Source organism: Arvicanthis niloticus, chromosome 12 (genome assembly GCF_011762505.2).
Source record: "Arvicanthis niloticus isolate mArvNil1 chromosome 12, mArvNil1.pat.X, whole genome shotgun sequence".
Lineage (NCBI taxonomy): Eukaryota > Metazoa > Chordata > Mammalia > Rodentia > Muridae > Arvicanthis > Arvicanthis niloticus.
In genome coordinates, this window is record NC_047669.1 from 41,742,459 (window position 1) to 41,764,322 (window position 21,864).

Below are 21,864 nucleotides of genomic sequence, written 5' to 3' on the forward strand. Positions count from 1 at the left end.
TGATGCACAGGTAAGATAAACACCCAATGAAAGTACCAGGTTATAATTCACTTTTTACATAAATCTAGAAAACTCAAAGTTCTCTGTGGTGATAAAGCTTATCAATGATTGAATAGCTAGAGAGTTTACAAGATTATAGGGAGAGGCCGAAGAGATGGCCCAGTGGTTAAAGAATGCTTGCTGCTCTGGGAGAGAACCTGAGTTCAGTTCCTATCACCCATATTGGGCAGCTTATGAATAACTCTAACTCCAGCCCTAGGGTATTTCTTCTGACTTCAACACCTGCACATACCCATACACACAGACAAAAATATTCCAAAATGCTTATAAGGAAACTTCTGGTGGCAGTACATATATTCACTTTCTTAATTGGTATTTCATGTCTGTGTATGTGCCAAATCATGCCAAATTGTATACTTCATTTTTATTTTAGAGTCACATGATTGTCTTACTCTTCTGTAAGTGACCACAATAATAGCCTAGATACTTTAAAGTTTTGATTTAAAGTATTGAACCAGTGGTGTGCTAAAGCAGTATTGTATAAGTCATGGGACCCAACTGCACATCGACTACTGTTTACAAGTGGCACGTTAAAGTCCATTGTTTACTTTTTTGTGGATTCTTTGTTTCCTTTTGTCTTTGTTGGTCTTTTGCTTGTTAATTTTGATTTTCGTTTTATGGAGTTTTTGTTTGTCTTAGAAGGAGAAAGAACATAAATTTGGATGAGTAGAAAGGAATTAGGGAAGAAGAAAAACATTAAAATATTGTAAAAACAATTTTTAATAAAAGTTTTTGAAAGTGTCATGTTGATGAGAATTGTCACCATGAAATTTAGTGTTCTTGTAAATGTACATTTTCTCAGACAGCTGAGAGCAGCCCACCACTAGGTACACGTGGAAACAAAAATGCTTAGAGGCTTCAGTTTTTAATTGTGTGAAAGGATCTTGAGACTGAAATGCCTAAGAACCATCAGACTAAGTAGTTAAGAGCTAGAACACTGTTACCAAGCACATTTAAAGAAACTTTTAATTAAAATAGGGGACCTTGTGACACAGACCATTGATGGAATCAACATGAAAGGGCCCTGTCCCAAGAAGGACTCAGTAGAGTTGGTCGTCTTACAGAGCATCCAGCTCGTGACATTCTGAAGCAGACATCAGGGCTTCTTTGTCTCTACTGTATAGAGGTCTGCTCGTTTCTGTTTTAAAATGGGGATTTGCTGCCGAATTTCAGCCAGCTTCTTCAGGTCTGCAAAACCAGAAACACATAATTTGCAACTGCTTACCAACCAATGAAATTTCACTCCCAAACCAAAGTTTCAGCAAGTGACCCAAGAACATTTGCCTTGTCTGGATGCTGGTGACCTGGAGTTGGTCCTGGGTCAGTTCAAACTAAAAACCCAGTGAGGCAAAGCCCCAGAGCTCATCCTCAAAACCAGAATGTCACCAGGATAGAAGAGCAGGACACAAAGGAATCCTTCCAAGTGACCAGCCACAGAATGTGGCCTCAGAGCAGTGGGGACACCAGAAACCATAACCACAGCGGGACAAATCTTACCTATGTCTGAGTACAGGATTGTTTCTTCCGTGCCAGCTTTGGTTAGGACCTGCCCCCTGAAGGAAATCCAGAGAATAAATAGGGATTCACCAATCTCTGGTGACAATAAAGTTTTCTTTATTCCACGTATAACAGGCCAAAAGAAAGATTCAAAGGTCTAAAATAAGAAATAGTATAAATTCTGGTTCTGTTTATGTTGAGAACTTGTGGCACATGTGTAAATAGGAGTCCTGTGAGGCTTGGTGAGGAAAGTGTAGAATATGTTTAATAAACTGCACACTGCTAGAAAACCATACCTCATCATTCATGATTATAAATACCTAGGAACAGAGCTACCAATAGTCAACAGGAAGTCCCAGTACTACTTGGAAAAGCCCTTTCCAAGGAAGGTCTCCATCTGTTCCTCATGTGCTCCCAACTCCAACCATACCTGAGGGTAGTGAGGCTGGGCCTATATAGAGCCCAGATCTACAAGAACCTCTATCTATGTGGCTGAGATCCCTGATTCCTTGTGCTTTTGGAAGAAAAGACTTTGTACACAGAGTCTGAACAATGTGCTAAGAATATGCTGGCAGGAGTAACAGCCTTTCAAAAGTCCAGGTGAAAGCTGTTCTGGAAAACTTTGTAGTACCCAACTTTTTGGCCTAGTGCAAGGCCTCAATAATATATCTGGAGAAATGATTAATTTCCAAATATGTCAAAACAAACCATCTGGCACAATAACTTTACTTATCAGATAGCCACAGGCTCTTAACAAGGATGAGATACCAATATGATTAATTTCATTTGATTGAATCCTAATTCCCACCCATGTGTCCTGCCAAATTCAAAGTTCTTTCTCTAATGTCATTACCAACCACTCTAAAGTCATAGGCTGGAAGGTTCCAAAACCCTTCAGGAAAAAAAGGAGCACATAACACACACAATTACTTTGTGACAAACAGCCACTCTAGGTAGCCATCCGGAGTACTGGCTGTAGAGCCTGTTGCCAATATCTAGACAGGAATGTGACAGAAACCAGCCTAACCCAGTTCTCCAGTGCCTATAAACCCTGGTATGTGGAATTACTGAGAATCACACACACACACACACACTCTCTCTCTCTCTCTCTCTCTCTCTCTCTCTCTCTCTCTCTCTCTCTCTCTCTCTCAGGGGACCCCCTACTCCTCTCTGGGACCCCTTAGGGATTATTTAAAAGATTTTTTTGGGGGGGGGGTGGTTGGTGAGTTCTGTTTATTCTGAAATTGTAGAACTACTTTGTGTGTACACATACAGAAGTAGCCTAGACCAAAGCCAACTTTTGAAGTCCAAAGTTCTAGTAAGGACACACATCTAATTGGGATCCTATGTGTGAATGTATGCTGTCAAATGACACAGTTGCCAAAAATGTGATTTGTCCACGGAGAAACATGTATCTGATTGGACAGATGTATTCACTCTGGTGAAATGCTTTACTTTTTAAACAGGGGGACAGCCAGATTCTTCTAACCCAATGGTTCTCAACTTTACTAATAGTGTGACCTTCATGTAGTGACCCCTCCCCCAACCATAAAATTCTGGTTACTACCTCACAACTGTAATTTTGCTACTATTATGAATCATAATTTAAATTTACAATATGCAGGCTATCTGATGTGTGTGGAGGGGTTGTGATGCACAGGTTGAGAACCACTGCTGTAACCCATTCCCCCATCCTCTGATCATTACACAGGGAATAACATCCTTGCCTTGCTTCTCATTCCTGCCCCTGGACCAGTCAGTCACTCAGCCTAAATTTTAGCCAAATGCAAACTAAGAATTCTGGGATCTCTTTTCCTAAAACCAATTGCCCACTCATGCTACTGCCTTGTTTATTTCGTATGACTGCCAAGACTCCCTAGACTAGCAAAGATGACAAAAGCCAAGGGCTCAATATGGCATGCAGGATGGCTTCCTTCTCATGTGGGTTGCAAGTAAAAGCTTCACTCATGCTTGTTAGCATGTGTGAATATATGTGGATAAAAGGCAGCAGGAGTTGCAGGGAGATGATCCTGTACCTTCTTCAACTTCCAGCTGAGCTCAGCCTAAGACATACTCACCAAGGATCCACAACAGTGCTGTGTCCCCAAACCACATACGAGGCTTTGTCATCCCGGGCAGGAGAGGCTGTAGCCACATATACCTGATTATCAACAGCCCTGTTGATAACAGACAGAAAGCAAATACATGCAACATGTTTCTATCCAAGTGTATTCACTTGTTTAAAATTTAAAAAGACACTAGAAGTACACAGGAAAAGGCTTCTTTCTGTGCATTGGAATGAGTAAGAGTTTGGGAGTGGGGGCAATAAGACAAAAAGAAACAAAAGAGGCACATGGGATTATAATCAAACAGGCTTCTGTACAGCAAATGAAGGTACCAAGAATGGAAAGAAAACCTCCTGAATGGCAGAAAACTCTAATTCTAAAATCTCAGTGTCACAAAACAGCCCAATTTAAAAATAGCAGTAAGTCTAAGTCCGTGCCTAATCCCACCAACCAGGAGGCTGACACAAGAGGAAGTTCAAGGTCAGCCTTGGCTACTCAGTGAGACTCTAAGAGCAACACAGCTAAACAGACATTAAAAAGAAGTCAAACACATGGTACGTGAAGGCTGGTCCTCAGCCCACAGCACTACTAGGAGTGGAAGTTGCTCAACCTTTATAGGAAGTAAGACACAGAAGAAGGGTACCCTTGCAGAATCTGTGAACCCTGGCCCCTCTTTCTTTTCCATCTGAGGTGAAAAGACTGCAGTAGACTCTCCAGGAAGGTATGAAATGAAACTTGAAAGTAGAGCCAAAATAACTTTCCGTCCTTCTATGTTCTTTATTTAGGACATTTTGTCACAATGATAGACAGCTGACAAACACAACTGACCTACATAAATATTTTTAGAAGGCCCAATATCACTAATCATCAGGCAACTCAAAACCATGATGACCAACCACAAAACTATCTCACTGTAGTTCAAATGGATGTTATCAAGAAGCTCAAGTCCCTGTGAGGGTGTACAGGAAACCCTGGCGCACTGTTAGTGAGACTGAATTAGTATAGCTGTTGTGGAAAGCGGTGGAGTTGCCTCTAACAGTTAAAAATAGGATATGTGGTTCAGAAATCCTACTAAAAGGTCCGAGTGCACAAGAAATGAAACAGCACATGAAAAGACGACATCTGAACCCAGCCCTGCTGGACTATCACAGGAGCCAAGAAACAGAACCATCCTGCACATCTGTTATAAAGACTGTACCCATGTACATAAGAGTGTCAGTCAGCCACCGCAGAATGGATAGAACTAAAAGTCACTGTTTGGTAGAAGAGTCCAAGCACCATAAATAAATGAATAAGTAAATAAATAAGAGGGTTTGGTAGGTATATGTACAATTTAAAACAAGCTGATTTTATAAGGTAGGCAGCATGGTGATGGGAGCACATGCCTTTAACCCCAGCATATCTTGAGGGGCCTGCTATGGCATCAGAGACTACACCTAACAGACCTCTCTGGGCAGAGTCATCCTTTCTAAGTGCATCTGGGTGCTAGGGCAGGCTGGGGCTGGGGCTGGGGCTGGGGCAGGGTAGGGTAGGGTTCCATTTAAGGCTGATAGATCTATCAACACTGAGATGCTTGACTCCGTTCTTACCGGGCTCTCTGAAGCAGCTCCCAGTGGGCTGGTCCAGTGGTCAGATTGAAAGCTCCAGGATACACCAAGAGCTGGCAGCCTTCAGGGGGAGAGACAAAGTGCAATGGTGAGCACTCAATTACTCCCTCCCTTTACTCCTTATCCAGTAGAGCCAAACTCAGACTTTTCCACACCCAAAAGGTCAGCCTGGTGAGACAAACAGGCTCTGAATTTAAATTTTTTAGAGATATACATATAAAACACAGCCACAAGAAAAGAGAAATGGATGGTTGATGTCAGACTTGTGCCTTCACTTTTAAAAAGTAGAGTGCTGTTACCAAAATGTCCCTTGGTCTCAGGCACTCAGCACCACATAGTGAAGAGATATACAATGTAACTTTACAACCAACTTGAGGCAGTACAGTTTCAGACACTCTTAAACCCAGAATCCATGCACCTCATCTGCTAAACAGCTGTCAATCATCCATACCACTTATTTAAGTGCCAGTGATTTCGATCGCTTAGTAAGGACACTGGTATTCGCCGAATGGCATGAGGAGTTTGTAAGTTTTCTCAGTCCTCTGTCATACAAGTTCTCTGAGGGAACCAGACTCTAACCTTAGAGAGGTAAAATGATTGTTCAGAGTACTGTGCTAAGGAGTAAAGTTAGAACCAGAAGTTGGGTCTTCTGACTTGTCTCATTCTGCTTTACAGGCAGTAAGCTGTCCAAACCAAAGTCTTACTGACTGTATATGTGAGTGTTGAAACCCATGAGAGTACAGACCATTGCTGCATTTCTACCTGGCCTCATGTAACTCCACATTAGGGACTCAAAGGGTAAAGGGAATATTCCAGAACAAAGCTTTTGCTACATAGTGTGAAAGATCACACATACCCCACCCCTGGTAACCATATTATCCCTTGCTCAGCAGAAGTCTGATTAGCAAGATGCTGTGGAAGTACTGGTCATGGAGACATTAACACTGTACCTCTGACATTTTGTGCAAATTGTGTGTGTGTGAGAGAGTGAGTGAGTGTGTGTGTGTGTGTGTGTGTGTGTGTGTGTGTGTATGTGTGTGTTGAGTAACTTTGTGTTAGGGGCTATTGGCTATCTTCATGCCACAGACACCACCCCAGAATCAAACCTCCAAGCTGCTTCTTAACCCATCTGTGGCCCTAACTCACCTCTTTGTGCATAGATTTGTGCAAGCTCTGCAAAGCGCATATCGTAGCAGATGCCCAGGCCCACTCTGCAGTAAGCTGTTTCCAAACAGAACAACGCACAAGTAAGTGAACTAACCTCTGGCATGGATTGGGAGAGTAAAGCTTCTCTGATCACAAACACTGACTAGAAAGAATTAACCCAGGACTTCTAAACAGACAATTTGTAAGTTCAATCCTATTGGGGCATCATTCAAAGACAAATTCACAGCCTCAGGATAGCTTTGAGAAGGTCATTTTGAACAACGTGCATTATCAAGTATAGTGTGTCAATGGTAGCCCACAGGAACACCCTGGACGCCATGGTCAAGAGGCTGCAACCCAATGGAATATCGATGTCAAAATCCTAGGTTTCCATTCTCTCCCCGCTTTCTAGCTCTCTGACTGCTTACTCTCCTCAATTCTGAACTTTTAATACGGACATGTGAAAAAGCTGGAGATAGCCATAAAAGGGAAACTGTAAGAGGCAAACTTCTCTGGTACGTACGAGTATCAAATGTGGAGAAACTATCACCGGGACTCAATGTTTTAGATTCTTGAAATGTAATTTTCCCAGGAACATCAATGTCAAACAGATGGATCTGCATCACAAATAATTGATTTGGTTACCTCATTTCCCACAGGCCTCACAGCAGAAGTGACAGATAGCTCTCCGTGGTCAGATATGCAAATGCTCAAAGATTGACAGCACAAACATCATCCCCAGTTTTGGCCATACTGCACCTACAACTGGCTACATCCAACCACGTATCTTATTGCTCTGTGTGGGATCTCAGGCATAGCCTTAAGTAATAGGTGTCCTTATCTCATTTTCAGTCTCTGAAGGAACAGGTTAACAATTTTGCCAATCCTTTCTACGACAGGAAAATGGGGAAATGATGTGGGTTTCATAACCCTGTTGTCTCCAGGTGTGAAAAATGTGCAGGCTCATGGTAGACACCATGTGTTGCCTTTATTCACTCTAAATGCTAAGAAAGACTTCTCAGAATCAGAATCAAACCGACAAAAGTGGCAGATGAAGAAGAGGCCTTTGGGAAGCAGAGATAGGTATATCTCTGTGAGTCTGAGGTCAGAATGGTCTACAAAGATAGCCAGGGCTACATAGATCTCTTATCAAAAATTTTAAAAACCTACCATCAATAAAGAAAGGAAAAAAAAAAAAAACAATAAAGCATTTATAAACAAGTAAGTTGGCATGGTGGCCATGCCTGTGATTCTAGCATGAAGGATACTCTGAAAGGAGGCTTGCTACAAGCTTCGGGCCAGCCTGGACTGCTGGAGTTCAAAGTCAGCCTAGAACACAAAGACCCTGTGTCAGGACAAACACAAAATCCAGGTAAAATTTTGCAAAACAATTCCAAATAAGGTTTATTTATTTCCTCCCCTTCCCCTTCCTTTACTTCTTCCTCTTCCTTTCTTTTTCTCTTTCAAGACAGTGTTTCTCTTTGTAGCCCTGGCTGTCCTGGAAACCACTCAATAAACCAGGCTGGTCCTGAACTCAGAGATCTACCTGCCTCTGCCTCCCAAGTGTTAGGATTAAAGGCGTGCGCCACTAAATGCCTAGCTAAAGTAAGATTTTTTTGTTTCAAGCAAGCACAACAAATGTGGCTTGATATATCAGAAGATTAACCAGTGTAATTTATCACATTAGTACAGGGAAAAGCCACACGTTGGATCTCAAGGACATAAACTGAGCAATAGTAATGTGTGTGAGGGGAAGAGGTCAAGGCAATGACAGTGACTACACCCGGGCCCTGCCTATGCTATGAAAGCACTCTACCTCTGAGCTTTATCTCCAGCCTGTATCTGGTAAACTTCTACAACCAACCATGGTTTTCAAAACAAAACAGAAACACTTTCTATGAAGGGAACACTATTCATCTAATAGTCATACTAGGCAATTCTAAAGCATATTTAGGGGTAAAATAGTGAATGTGTTCCTTCTGAGACTGGAAATGAGACGAGGACACTTTCTTTTGTAATTTTTGAGACAGGGTTTCTCTCTTTTTAGTCCTGGTTGGAACTCACTCTACAGACCAGGATGGCCTAAAACTCAGAACTCCATCTATTCACCTCTGCCTCCAGAGTGCTGGAAATAAAGGCATGAGTGGAGGCCAGCCTGGTCTACAGAGCAAGTACCAGGACAGCCAGGGCTACACAAAGAAGCCTGTCTCAAGAAAAACAAAACAAAACACAGGCATATGCTTGCACTGCCCACCAAGAGCACCTAATATTTAATGGTATGTCTGAGATTCTACATAGCACAAGTTCAACAAGGTTGAACCATACAAAACCAGTGGCTTAGAGATCAGTTACATCGATATCCTTGCCAGAAACAGAAAATGGAAGATGATGAGATGTGCACTACTTACCTTTTTGTGCTTTACCAGCAAATTCCCGTCAGGCCCAAACACAGGGCAGGTATTATACAGTTTCCCAGCATCCTCTTCAGGGATGGAGCCTTCCATTGAGAGAAATATACAGTCACACAAACCAGTGACAAAAAGGAACGGGCCAGTAATGTTGTGAGAGTAGGTAAAGCCTGGTAAGCAGTCATTTGGGCCCAATAATAAAGTTTATTCTAGGCATTCATTTCCCCCTTAAATAAATCTTTCAGTGATTAAGCTCCAAATTATTGATGAAATATAACTAGTCCAGAGAAAGGTTTAAAAAATAACCAAAGTGCCCCTGAAATTCAGTCACAATGTTGAGCAACAGTTAATATGTAACATCAGAACAAAATCAGGACTTCCTCATTGCTCAAATCCATCAAGTCTTACAACAAAACTGAATCCCATGGGCCCTGTGATGAGAATGTGGAGACACAAACCGTCCAATACATGCTCCGTGCATTGCCAGCGCCTAGACATTGCCAATCCCTAACTATCGTGATCATCACAACTCTGGAGGCTTATTGGGCTTTTTGTTTTAAATCAGCACATAGAACACAGGTCAAATTTCTCTTGCCACATTTTATCTAGCTTTTTAACAGAGAATGTCATCAGTATCAGTTTGGTGTGTTTCTACAGTGTTTACTAGGTCTTTATGTCTAAAACGCCATGTAAAAGTACACAATCATCTTTAAGGGAGGACTAATCTGCATTTTGTACACTTAGTATATCTTAAAGTGTATCCCAAGTTAACTTTACAATCCTCCTGCCTCAGCTTTCCAAGGCTGGCATTATAGGCGTATGCCACCACCCCGGCAACCTCATTCTTTTCAAGGGCTAAAGTGTTTAAATGTTTAGTGTTTTTAATGTTTAGATGTTACACCACAGGGACAAACTTACCTCCAATGAGGTATATGCTGCTCTCCTTGGCTACTTCAGAAAGCTTCTGTGTGGTCTCTCCAGGAATCTTCTCTGCGTATTCAGGAAAGTAGTTCGTTCCATATGGAGAATTGAAGCACTCCTAGAGTCATGTGAGAAGAAAAAGGGGGGAAACCAGGTAAACTGTTTAAATATCTGCAGAAAGTAGAAACATAGCACTTCCCAGCCTGCTTGGAGCAGATCAAACACCAGTAGGAAAAGACCCAGACAGAGCTAAAGAATGGGCATCAAAGGCAGGCAGGCAACTAGCCCAGGTGAGGATAGAAGGAACTAATGATTCGTGGTGACCTGGCAGAAGGCTAGACCTGGAGCCTGTGGAATTAGCAGTTCGTAGACATCCAGGCCCATCACAAATCGTGTTTAGCTCTGATTTTGAATCCCAAGATGAATTCTGGAGCTCAAAATTACACACCAACAATGATACTAACACACACATACAACACACATCTGCCCTCAGAAGTCCTTTGGCATGTCAGAAACAACAGGTAAACATTTACTGGATTTCAAATTTACTCATTTTGCATTTAAAGACAGTGTTTAGCAAGCACTACACTAAAAATGACCAGCGATCTAAGTAAGCACACACATAACCCAAGCACTAGACTTTTTTTTTTTTTCTTTTTTTTTTTTGGTTTTTTTGAGACAGGGTTTCTCTGTATAGCCTTGGCTGTCCTGGAACTCACTCTGTAGACCAGGCTGGCCTCGAACTCAGAAATCCGCCTGCCTCTGCCTCCCAAGTGCTGGGATTAAAGGCATGCACCACCACTGCCCGGCCCAAGCACTAGACTTTTATCTCATTTCAGCAACATAAACTAACTAGAGACCATGGTTAGGTACCAAGGACACATGAGTCCTGTAAGTGATATGCAGAGAGCACCAGGTTCGTTCTATACAGTAAGTTCCAGGCTAGCCATGGCTACACAGTGATCCAAAAAGGAAGACTGGGTTGTGCTGGGGAGATGTCTCAACCAGTAAAGTGCTTGCCACCAAAGTATGAGGACATGTTGGATTCCCCAGCACACATGTAAGATAAGCCAGGCGTGAGGAGCTGCACTTAGTATTCCAACACTAGGGGAGGAGTGGGGAGGGGATTCCTGAGGCTTGCCGGCTAAGCTCGTCTAACGTTATAGCTGGCGAGTCCCATGTCCCAGTGAGAGACCTTGTCTTAAAAAACACCAAGTGGTTAGACAGTGGTAGCACATGACTTTAGTCCCAGCACTTGGAGGCAGAAGCAGATGGATCTCTGAATTGGAGTCTACCCAGGTCTACAGAGCGAGTCACAGGACAGCCAGGGCTACACAGAGAAACCTTGTTTCAAAACAACAACAAAGTAAACTGCTCCTGTGGAACTGACCTCTGGCCCCTCAGGGTATACACATGTACACACACACACACACACACACACACACAACCATAAGATTTTCTTTGTTACTAACCCCTGCTCATTCAGAAACTTTGAGGCCCTACTTACCACCAAATATGATACAACCTTCAACTCAAACCTCCAAACCATTTTTCAAAAACTGCTGAACAGTGCTAAAGTAACATGGTCTGACCTAAAACATGACAACAATCAAAAGCCTGAACTATATAAGGAACCAAGCAAACCGTACAGGCCCTGAGTGTGTTATCTTTAAGGAAGTCCACCGGTGGATTTCCTACTCCTCATCTGAACAGGGTAGGTGATCTTGTTCATCAAGACTTGTAACCGTGTTAGACATCTTATGAGAAAGGTCGATGCTAGTCTTTGTGGAAGATGAGACAAATACTAAACAATATTAAAGTTTCAAAAGACATTGCTGGAGGTCGGACACAAGCTGGGTGGGTCCACAGCTCCTAGAAAGAGCAGGCTGCCCCGATACTTACCGGCAGAGAAATGATGTTGGCACCCTGCTTTGCTGCCTCCCGGACTAGGCTACAAGCCCGGGTAATGTTATCTGATTTAACAGAAGAAACGTGAAGCTGGATGAGGGCCAGGCGGAAAGCTGGGGACAAAGAAGAGAAAAGTGGTCCGATCTGCCCACTAAGTTCACCCAGAACCAGCATTCTTAAACAGGATATTGGGCAGTGTTCGAACATGGTTTTGATTGTCCCAACTACTGGTAACCTAAAGGGGTATTATCGCCAACACTGACAAAACCTGGCTTCTGAAGAAGGTTAAAAAAAAAAAAAGTATAAAAACTGCGGGGCAGTGGTGGTACATGCCTTTAATCCCAGCACTTGGAGGCTGAGGCAGGCAGATTTCTGAGTTCGAGGCCAACCTTGTCTACAGAGCAAGTTCCATGACAGCCAGGGTTATACAGAGAAACCCTGTCTTGAAAAACAACAACAACAAAAAGTATAAAAACTGTGATCGCTCCGCTCATTCCTTGGTTTATCCTAAATATGATAAGAAACTACACTTAGTCCCTAATGCCTCTTATTGAACAGTGCCAGAATCTGGATAAAAACGAAAGAAAGCAAAACCTGGCATTATTTTCAGGTTAACAGATCTTGAGCTGTCACCAGAGTATCACAAAAACTCACTAATATCTCCCCTAACCCTAAGAAGTTAGACTGTCTCTGTTCCTGAGGCAGGAAAGGATAAAACTTACTATGGTTTTGCTTCTAGCGTCTCTCCCAAAAGCCACCCAATAGGGATAAGGTCCCGACCCGGGTTTGGGGCTGGTGTGATGCGCCCTCTGCAGGTTGTCGCAGGGAAACCCCTCCACTGGGGTCCTCCGTGTGCAAGACTTGTTGCTTCACCTTCTCAGGAAAGATATTGACTTTGAAGATGAACAAGTGGGGGCGGAGGGCACGAAACCACCGCGAGTGAAGGGCCTATTATGGGAACAACATTTACATGATAGGCCAGGCCATTGCACCTATAAACGCTTACACACGAGGAAGCCTGCTGTGGGAAAGCCGCACCAAGTCACTGGACGAAGTGGCACAACAATCAGCCTGGAACTGCGGATCGAGGTGCGATTACCCACCGCTCTATGAGGCGAGGGAGTCGGGGCCACGAGTTTGATACCACTACCCAACCCGCAAGCGGCCCAGCTCCGACGGCGCACGATGCCCTGATCGGAGGCTTGTGCTCGCACGGCCTGCAGCCCCTGGGCTTCCCCGAGCCCCGGACACCGGCGACAAGAGCCGCCGGCATGGCTGACCGGGGGACGCAGGGACCCGGCCGGCTCATCTGCACCGCCGCACCAAGGACTCCGCTCCCGCTGGGAGCTGGACAACCAGGCCAGGAGCCACTTACTAGACATGGCTCTTCCTCGGAGGACCACAGGCCACAGGGAAAGCTGCCAGTCAATCTCTTCCGCCGAGCGTGGAAGGCGGGGCTGAGCCCTGCGCGCGGAAGGGGTGTGGTCAAGGACTGGCCGAGGGGCGGAGCCTCGATGAGTTTTGAAGATTGTTCTGTGCTGTTTGTTTGTGATTGTTTGTGATTGTTTTGCGTTGGTGAATAAGCCTCCGACTTTGTGCACATTCAGTACCAGTCTACCACTGAGCTACATACTTGCCTGGGCCCCGTATTAAAAATGGCTCAACTTTTGCGGTTGGATACACCAAGAAGTGACCATTACAAATTCTTTAGGGCCTTCAAAAGCAAGGTCAAAAAAGAGCAGCCTATGTTATGGTGGTGTACCATAAATGGTTAAGGAGCGGGACAATCTGGGGTAGAAAGGCCCTACTTGTGGCACAAAGGCCTTCAATTTCAGGTTGGATCACAGCAGTGGCCAGGGTAATGAATGCCCCATGCTGACTGGCTTGAGGAAGTGCACCTGGTTTAGGCTAGCAAGACTTCAGAAGTTTGCTCCTAACTGGGCTGGAGAAAGAGAGTCGATGCTAAGTAGTATTCTAAAATTTGACCTTTGTAGTTATTATTTAATTTTTATTCATTGTCATTTACTTATGTAAATATTATTTATTTGTTTATTATTTCATTGTTTCGTTTGGAGCTCTTCTGGTTTTCAGACAGGGTCTCCAGTAAGCCCAGGCTGCGCTTTAACTTACTATGTAGTTAAGGTCCACCTTGACTTTTAATCCTCCTGCTCCCGCTCCGGAATGCAGGGATTGAGTCATAGACCAACATACCCAGCTAGCTTCATTGTCTTCTAACCTTTGCAGTGGTTGCAAGAGAAAGTCCATACCTTGTCACATTTACAGAGCATGGAAACAAGAGGATTATAGATCTGGGCAAGAGGAAACAACGCCTCAAGTTCAGATCCACAAAAGAAAATTTAGCCAAAGTTTTCTTCAGTGAGGGTTGAGCTTTTTACAAACTTTGGGGGGGTGGCATCTTAGAGAGGGTGGAAAAACAGTTTAAAAGGACAAAGCAGGGCTGGAGAGATGGGTTGGTGGTTAAGAGCACTTACTGCTCTTGCAGAGAACCTGGGTTTAGTTCTGAGCACCCACATCATGTCTTGAAGGGATCACAGAATCGTTTCTTCCAAGAATCTGGGAACACTGGGGAATCGGGATGAAGAAAGAATGTATGGGCTGGAGGGGGTGCTGGGGGTGTGCTTCAGTATGAGCCTTGTCTTCCAAGTGTAACACAGTGACCCCCATCTCCATCTTGCACTCGAAACTACAGTGGCCTGGTAGCCATGGCAACTACTGAAGAAAAAGCCAGGTCTGTGGCCACAGATCTATTGACCTGCTCTAGTAAAAAAGAGGGAAAGCCTCACTTCCTGAGCTCAAGTGATTCCCCTGCCTCAGCCTCCTTCAATAGCTGAGACTATGAGCACCCCAGCACCCAACTAGTGTGTCATTAGTTTTAGCCTACCTGAGGTACATATATAAGACAAACGTTTAATCTGCAGATAAAATACAGAAAAAAGAAAGAGAACAGACAGCCTCGAGAGCACAAGTTTTGAGCAAACTTGTATCCGTTTATTTACAATTGTAATTTATAAACAGTAACACAAACATTTTTTCATTAATATTATGAAAAAAAGTCCCATAGCTGAGATGGTTGAAAAATGAGACTTCAGGACATTTCAAAGAGGGAGTCAAGAAAATGGAAGAAATGAATACAACAGTCTGGGGTAAGAGTTATAAATATCAAGTATCGCACAGGGTGCGATGTCATGCAAATGTCTTCAACACTCAAACACATTGTTTTTATTTAGATATCAGAATAGAATTCTTTTAATTATGTTATCTTTTATCCACTTGATTTCCCTTAAGCAAATTAAAACACTGGCTACTAGTGGGGTCACCTAGATATTTCTATCAACCAACCCCTTGGAGAAAATCTATTACATTTTATGACATGGCAGGTTATAGTTACTATTTTTCAAACAGATTTTATAAAAATCATCCCATGGTCCAAAGATGTTCTGGATCTCTCAGCACAGTAACTAATATGGGCCACAGAAATTAATCTGAGCAAACTGCAAAACAAAGCAGACCACTTCCGTTTTTTTCAGACTATAAGAATGAAAAAAGTTTCAACTACTGAAATTTTACTGAGAAGACAAAACCAAAAGAAAATTTTTAGAAAGTGATAAAAAAACCAAAAATTTCTATAGCTCTCTGATTATCTTTGTTTCAAACTGGACATTAGTGTGATCACAGGTGATCATTTCAAGGAGGATAATCAGTGTGTTCAAAACATTCTGAGACAGCCTAGACCAAATGACCATTTGTTATAAAGACCAATGACATTTTTACAGATACAATTCTGTCCCCCAAATGCTAATTTTAACCTTAACATGCCTACTTACTGCTAATGCTGCTAACTGTTCCTTAGCAACCTCTGGGATGAGGCTTACTATCTCTGAGGCAATTAGTCTCTGAATAATTACCTACTGGAGAGAAAGAAGACGGGGTGAAGCTGATGCTTCAGTGTCTCACTACAGGCTGTATTCTGAGTTGCTATGATTTCCATCCATTCCATCAAATAGACTTCAATCTTTTAAAGACCAGAAACAGTGAGCTAATTATTAGTCTAACCATTTATTTCAGATAATGCTCATTGTAGTAAACTCAATGTAGCAATTAAATCTCTTCAACTAATTCTACCCCTAAATTTCAGTGAAGACATTGCAAATATGTATGTGTACAGTTGTTTTAAGACCTGGAAATGATGCATGTCCTTTAAAACAGCTCTTCAAAACAGAACTGCATTCTGTGCCCTTGATCCATAGGGCACAAGGCCAGTTACTTCAAAGTCATTTAATAACTGACCTTTATAATCAATCATTATATAAAACCAAAGATGCAAAAGAAATTTTTTAAAAAGTGTACCCATCCCGAGATTGATTACAATAATTTGCATTTAGACCCTCTACTCAGGCACCCCATGAGCAAATCAAAGGTCACTGGTTAGTATTGAGTCAGGAAATATATTTTCATGTTTCTCTTCGTTGCCTTAATTTCACTTAAATAACTTCCTTTTACATTAACTTTCCAAAGCATCCAACACTTTCATGATCTGCTGTTTTATGGCTCTGGTGGCATCTCCTGCATTTGGAATCAAATACCTATGGGGGAAAGAACACATATATATTAATAAAGCACTTTCCGTTCAGATCTGTGCTGAGATGTCACAGAAAGGTAGCAGAGATGCCCTGCTATGTGCTCCATAAACTTACCTCAGCAGATGATTACAATGTTACTTGAAAATTCCCAAGTCAAAGCCATGGGACTTTTCATATATTGCACAGCTAAGATTCTCTGAACTACTATGTATGCGTAATGTCGGAAGACAATGCAGGCAGATCACCACACTCCCTGTCTAGTACAGATGTGAGTTAAGCTGCTGTGATTATGATTTGATGCCATCCAATTCCAAAGTCAATGGCAACTCCAGACTTGCTAATTTGACCTTAAGCAAAACATTAAGTTATCTAAAACAGATTCAAACCATCCCCAGGTTGAGATGTTTTGATGATGCAAAATAAAATGCCAATTTAACAGTCTAAGACAAATTTATGTCCCCACAAATCAGCATTTAATGTAGCATTTGTATAATTCTTTTTCTAAAAACTGTTTTATTTTTGTATATGTATTGTACACATGAGTGTGCATCTATGAGCACAGAGACCAGATGAGGGTACTGCATGTCTTTTTTGTTTGGGTTTTATTTTAGTTTTTCTGTGTAGCCCTGGCTGTGCTGGAACCCACTCTGTGGACCATGATGGCCTTGAACTCAGATCCACCTGCCTCTGCCTCCCAAGTGCTGGGATTAAGGGTGTGTGCCATCCTAACCTGTGTCTTACAGGTGGGGGTATAACACCTGTGAGCCACTGGACATGGGTTCTGGGTGCTGGGAACTGTGGTCTTGCCCTCATGACAAAGCAGAGTCTCTGTTACAGTATTTCTTCTTGTTTTGTTTTTATGTTACACTCATGTAGTGGGGTGGGGGTGGGGTATTTATGCCATGGAGTGTTAAGTAGGGCTCAGGGACTGAACTCGAGTTGTCAAGCTTGTCCACAAGTGCCTTTAACTGCTGAGCCATCTCTCTTATCCTTAATCTAGCTGTCCCTAGATTATCCTTAATGACTCTGGTGTGACAGTTGCTACAGTGTAACTGAAATCGCGCACCCCTGTAGAAGCCACATATGAACAGATACTAGGAAGAAGATTATAGATGACACTGTTACAGGAGCAGAGCACCTCAGTGCCCTCTGCCACTCACCAAAATCAAGAAGCCTTCACTTAATGGGTTGCATTAATTCAGATAATAATAATAATAATAAATCTTACCTTTCGATAGCCAAGATTTCTATCCCGGAAGCACTGCTGTTTCCATACTTGAAGGTAATTAGCTCGGGATGTTTTTTTTTGGACGTAATTTTAACTACAGAATTTAGTGCTTGTCGAGACTGGATGTAAGCCAGTCCTTTCCTCGAAAGAATCTCCCTTAAGCAGTACATATGTGTTGCGGTAACCAACAGATGACTTGAAAGAAAAAGAAGTTTAAATGAATGGGATTCCAACAGACATGTCAGTTCAGCAGCTCCAACTATAAAAAAGTTCAACTTTAAAGGATTATTTTTGAGTTATCTAGGAATATGTTTGATAAACAAGCTATATATTTTTCATTTAATTTTGTGTAAAACTGTTTTATTAACAGATAACACAATTATTTAAGAGTAAATGCATGCTTTGTAGTGAGAAGTTGAGTATAATATATAAATAATTTTTAATTTTAATGGACTGTCCTGCCATTCTCAGAATTTTAACAGGATTATATGTATCCAAAACTATTCTCTGTCTACACACTATAGTCTAATATCAATGTCCACTAGGCAATTGTTGGGTTTCCTTACATATTTTTATAATATTCTGCAACTAAATCCTGAAGGCAAAATGGGCACGGATTAAAAGCAATTAAAACAGAAAACCTCAAAACTCTCATATCTTAACTCACTTTTAACATAGCAAGCATAAGGCAAATTAAACACGCCAGATACTGGCCTAGACTCATGAAGAGAATAGGCATTTCGAGAAAAGGGAAAGTTCCACCATCCGCTGGGTGAGAACAGGCAGTAGCAGGCAGTGCAGGATGGACCCGGAAGAGAAGGGAAACTGTCAAGGCTAACCTGGGAACACTAGAAATGCTGGGATGATCTAATGCTGGGCAGTATTAACTCAATAACATTTGGGCGATGTGGTGGCACTGGAGTTATGTCAAACATGCTCGTATTCTTGGGATGTGCATGCTGCAGCACTTAGGGTGAGCTGCTCCTGAGGGGGCTCACAGGTCTGGGAAGAGCTGCCAACAGCCAACATGTCCAGGAGAGGGGCACCAGAGTGTTCAATGTACTATTCAGTGTCCTGTCTCAGAGTTTCCAAAATACAAAGTACCTAAGACCTTTAAAAACCGACACTTGACACGAGTTGACACTGAGAAATTAGGTCCTTTTGCACTTGAATAAAAATAAAATCCCTTGCACTTTACTTTTATATTAATTTTGCCCAATTCACGTTTACTTGTAAAAACATTTTCAAAAGTACCTAGGAAACATATGTCCACTTTCTTTTACTTCTTTACAGGGGAAGTGGTGCTTGATATCCGGCTTGTTGATCCAGGTCTGGATGTTCACTACTTCTTTTCTATCATCATCTGACATGGAAGAGCTGTCAATTTCATCTGGGAGGAAAGAAAAGTGTTAAGGCCATCAGCACTGTGGACACACTTCTTAGCAACCACAAACCGTTGGTTGTGTTTTGAACACAGGACATGACAGGCAGAAACAAAAGAAGTACTTCAAATCCTACTGGCTCTGCTACAGAGACATCAGAAAGCAACCCTTACAAGTCCCGTCAAACTCCCAGGAGTACATTCTGCAGAGTTTTGATAAAAGAAGCTGAAACTATGGTCTGGCATGTCAGTGATAAGCATCTTTCTTGAGAAACAGGGGAGGTAGTGTTCTCCTTTGCCAATTCGGACTTGTAAATAGAAAATAACACTAAGTTCAGTCTGCATTACATGAGGAAAATGTTTTTCAATGAATATGAACATTCTAATTTTGTTTTCCTAAACTAAGAAAAGGAATTGCAACGCCTCAGGTTAATAATTACAAATGTTCTCCCTTTGTTTTTGTATGTTCCTGAGAGTGCACACGTGTGCGCATGTGCCTGTGGAGGCCAGAGGGTAACCTCTGCAATCACTCCTCAGATGCCATTTATGGTTTTGGATTTTTATATATCTGTTTTTATTGTTACAATTTTTATTTATGTGTGTGCATGTGTGTGTCAGGCTATACTATGTGTAGGACAGAAGAGAACACTGGATCCTCTAGAGTCGGAATTACAAGCAGTTGCTGGGAAACAAACTCAGGTCCTCTGGAAAGGTGACAAGTGCTCTTAACCGCGGAGTCATTTCTCCAGTCCTATTTATTTTGTACATGTGTGCGCATGCGTGTGCACATGTGTGGGTGTGAGGCATAGAGGCAGACATTCTCTTGTAACAATCAGGTCTGTCCGTCCATTATGTGTGTCCTGAACTCAGGTTACCATGTTTGGTAGCAAGCACCCTGACCTGCTGAGTCATCTGCCTCCCTGCCCCCTCCCTCCCAACCACCTTTCCTTTTGAGACAGTGCTTGTCACTGTCCTGGAGCTCGCTAAGCAGACTAGGCTGGCTGGCTGGCTGTGGAAAAGACCCAGGGATCCTGATTGCTGGCACTGCCAGCATGGGCCACTCTGCTAACTAGTTTTATGACAACAGAGTAATTTGAAAGGGAAACCTCAGTTGAGAAAATGCCCCATTAGATTGGCCTGAGCAAGCCTGTGGTGAGTTTTACTATTGATTGATGTGGGCGGGCCAGATGACTGTATGTGGTGCCACCCCTAGGCTGGTAGGTCTCAGTGCTGTAAGAAAGCAGGCTGAGCAAAGGCAGTAAGTAGCACTCCTCCATCACTTCTGCTTCAGTTCCTGCCTCCGGGTTCTGGCTTTGAGTTTCTGCCCTCAGAGATGGAATGACCCGAGAAGTGTAGGATAAAACAAACCCTTTCTTCCCCAAGTTGTTTCGGTTTTATCCCGGCAATTGAAAACCTAAGTTTGACAGCCATCATAGTTAGCTGTTTTTCTCCTTTGGTGAGACAAGGTTTCTCTGTGTAGCCCTGGGTGTCCTGGAATTCACTCTATAGACCAGACTGGCCTTGAACTCAGAGATCCCTGCCTCTGCCTCCAAAGTGCTGGGATTAAAGGTGCCTAAGTTAACTTTCAGAAGTGGTAGAGAGGACTGAACTCAGGTTCTAGCACTTTACTGATGGGCTATCTCCCCAGCCCTTGGCTTTCAATAACTTGTTCACAATATAGCCAATGCTAAAGAAAACGTCAGGTGTCACCCCTGCAGCCCTCCTGTTGTCTCTCCCTCCTCAGAGCTCCTCCCTTTACTAAAAGGGACTTCCTGTGTGAACAGTCCTACAAAGGTCCTTCCTGTCATCAATGTGTGCATCTCCCGAATGCAGGAGCATTCTGCACCTGAGGGCAGCATCCTAAGAACACTAAGTCTTCTGCAACTGCCACCCGACTCCCAGCATTGGAGCATTTACGAATACTGACACATACAATTCTAGTGTCCTCCTTTTGCTATGGCCCAGTTTCCATATTATAAGTAGGTATGTTTTCCAGGAAGTGTTAAATAGACCATGGTGGACTCATCCGAAGTCCACTCATCCTCTCCCTTTTGCTCATGAAGGAAGTTAAAATAATCAGAAAGACAAAGAAATACATAGCAACAGGAAGATGGCAACAGAGATGAAAAAGGAAAAACAACAGCTAGAAATATTATATTTACTTCACTGCAAATTTTCTAGCAGTCAAATTTGTAATATTATTGAAACATCAAATATGCTTCTCTTGAGCAATCTTACTGCTAAGAGCAAACTCTCTGGAGATACTTTCAAAGTTCATCTTGATATACGTATAAAAATGGAGTCACTCATAAGTGACAAAAAAAATCAGAAGACTACCAGAGTTGAATCCTAAAACTAGGCAAATAGGCGATTATCTACAACAGAAAGGGAATAAACTGGGCTGGAGAGATGGCTCAGTAGTTAAAGAGTATTGGCTGTACTGTATTGGAGTATTGGTTCAAGAGTATTGAACCCAGAGGACCTGGGTTCAGTTCCCAGCACCCATGTGGCAGCTCATAACTGTCTGTAACTCCTGTTCGGGGATCTGATGCCTTCGCACAGACATACATTGAGACAGAACACCAGTGCACATAAAATAAAAATAAATACATCATTTTTTTAAAAAGAGAATAATCAGATATATGGGGTATTGCTGAGGGGAAAGGACAATGACATTTACAGTCTTTCTCAGTTTTACTAACATTTTTTACTAATTTTTTAAAACTATTTTCACTAACATAACTTTTTTTACTAACATAACTTTTTCTAACTCAATATACATATAAACTATGATGACTTACATTATTTAGGCTGTAGAATTATAAGTAAAAAATATACATTGATTTTGATTTTTTTTTTAACATAAAGACAATCCTAGGTAAACTAAATCTCCTAGGTACTATAGTGCCATCTGGTGGCCTTCTAGGACCTTGGCACCTTTCTGCAGAAGGGATTTAAATATGAACACATGGGCTTAAAAACAACTTCCACAAACTCCTTGTTCCTCAGCTGATGACTGTTAATTGAGGCCTATGCAAAAT

The 21,864-nt window shown here is 42.3% G+C and overlaps 2 protein-coding genes across 7 annotated transcripts in view; both read right to left on the reverse strand.

Annotated features, from left to right (window-relative positions):
- Window positions 1-1,008: 1,008 nt before the first annotated feature.
- Nit2 (nitrilase family member 2) lies at window positions 1,009-13,231 on the reverse strand. 3 transcript variants are annotated; one of them, XM_034515811.2, is made up of 10 exons: window positions 12,989-13,106; window positions 11,608-11,726; window positions 9,703-9,823; window positions 8,785-8,873; window positions 6,900-6,993; window positions 6,377-6,451; window positions 5,213-5,291; window positions 3,636-3,734; window positions 1,558-1,613; window positions 1,009-1,248 (listed from the first exon to the last, which is right to left on the reverse strand). In XM_034515811.2, exons 1-10 carry the CDS (start codon window positions 12,993-12,995, stop codon window positions 1,157-1,159), a joined length of 831 nt encoding a protein of 276 aa, XP_034371702.1. In that variant the 5' UTR covers window positions 12,996-13,106; the 3' UTR covers window positions 1,009-1,156. The 3 variants fall into 3 exon arrangements, with proteins under 3 accessions (XP_034371702.1, XP_076799143.1, XP_076799144.1); XM_076943028.1 differs by lacking the exon at window positions 11,608-11,726 and having other exon boundaries at window positions 12,989-13,231; XM_076943029.1 differs by lacking the exons at window positions 6,377-6,451; window positions 11,608-11,726 and having other exon boundaries at window positions 12,989-13,231.
- A 1,369-nt stretch (window positions 13,232-14,600) lies between these two features.
- The window catches only part of Tbc1d23 (TBC1 domain family member 23), a 54,675-nt gene continuing 47,411 nt past the window's right edge, over window positions 14,601-21,864 (reverse strand). For all 4 annotated transcript variants that reach the window (XM_034515295.2, XM_034515294.2, XM_034515296.2 and 1 more), the window contains 3 exons: window positions 18,697-18,832; window positions 17,443-17,637; window positions 14,601-16,217 (listed from right to left, as the gene is read on the reverse strand). In XM_034515295.2, coding sequence (XP_034371186.1) covers window positions 16,136-16,217; window positions 17,443-17,637; window positions 18,697-18,832 — 413 coding nt within the window. In that variant the 3' untranslated portion in view covers window positions 14,601-16,135. The remainder of the gene's footprint in view (window positions 16,218-17,442; window positions 17,638-18,696; window positions 18,833-21,864) is intronic.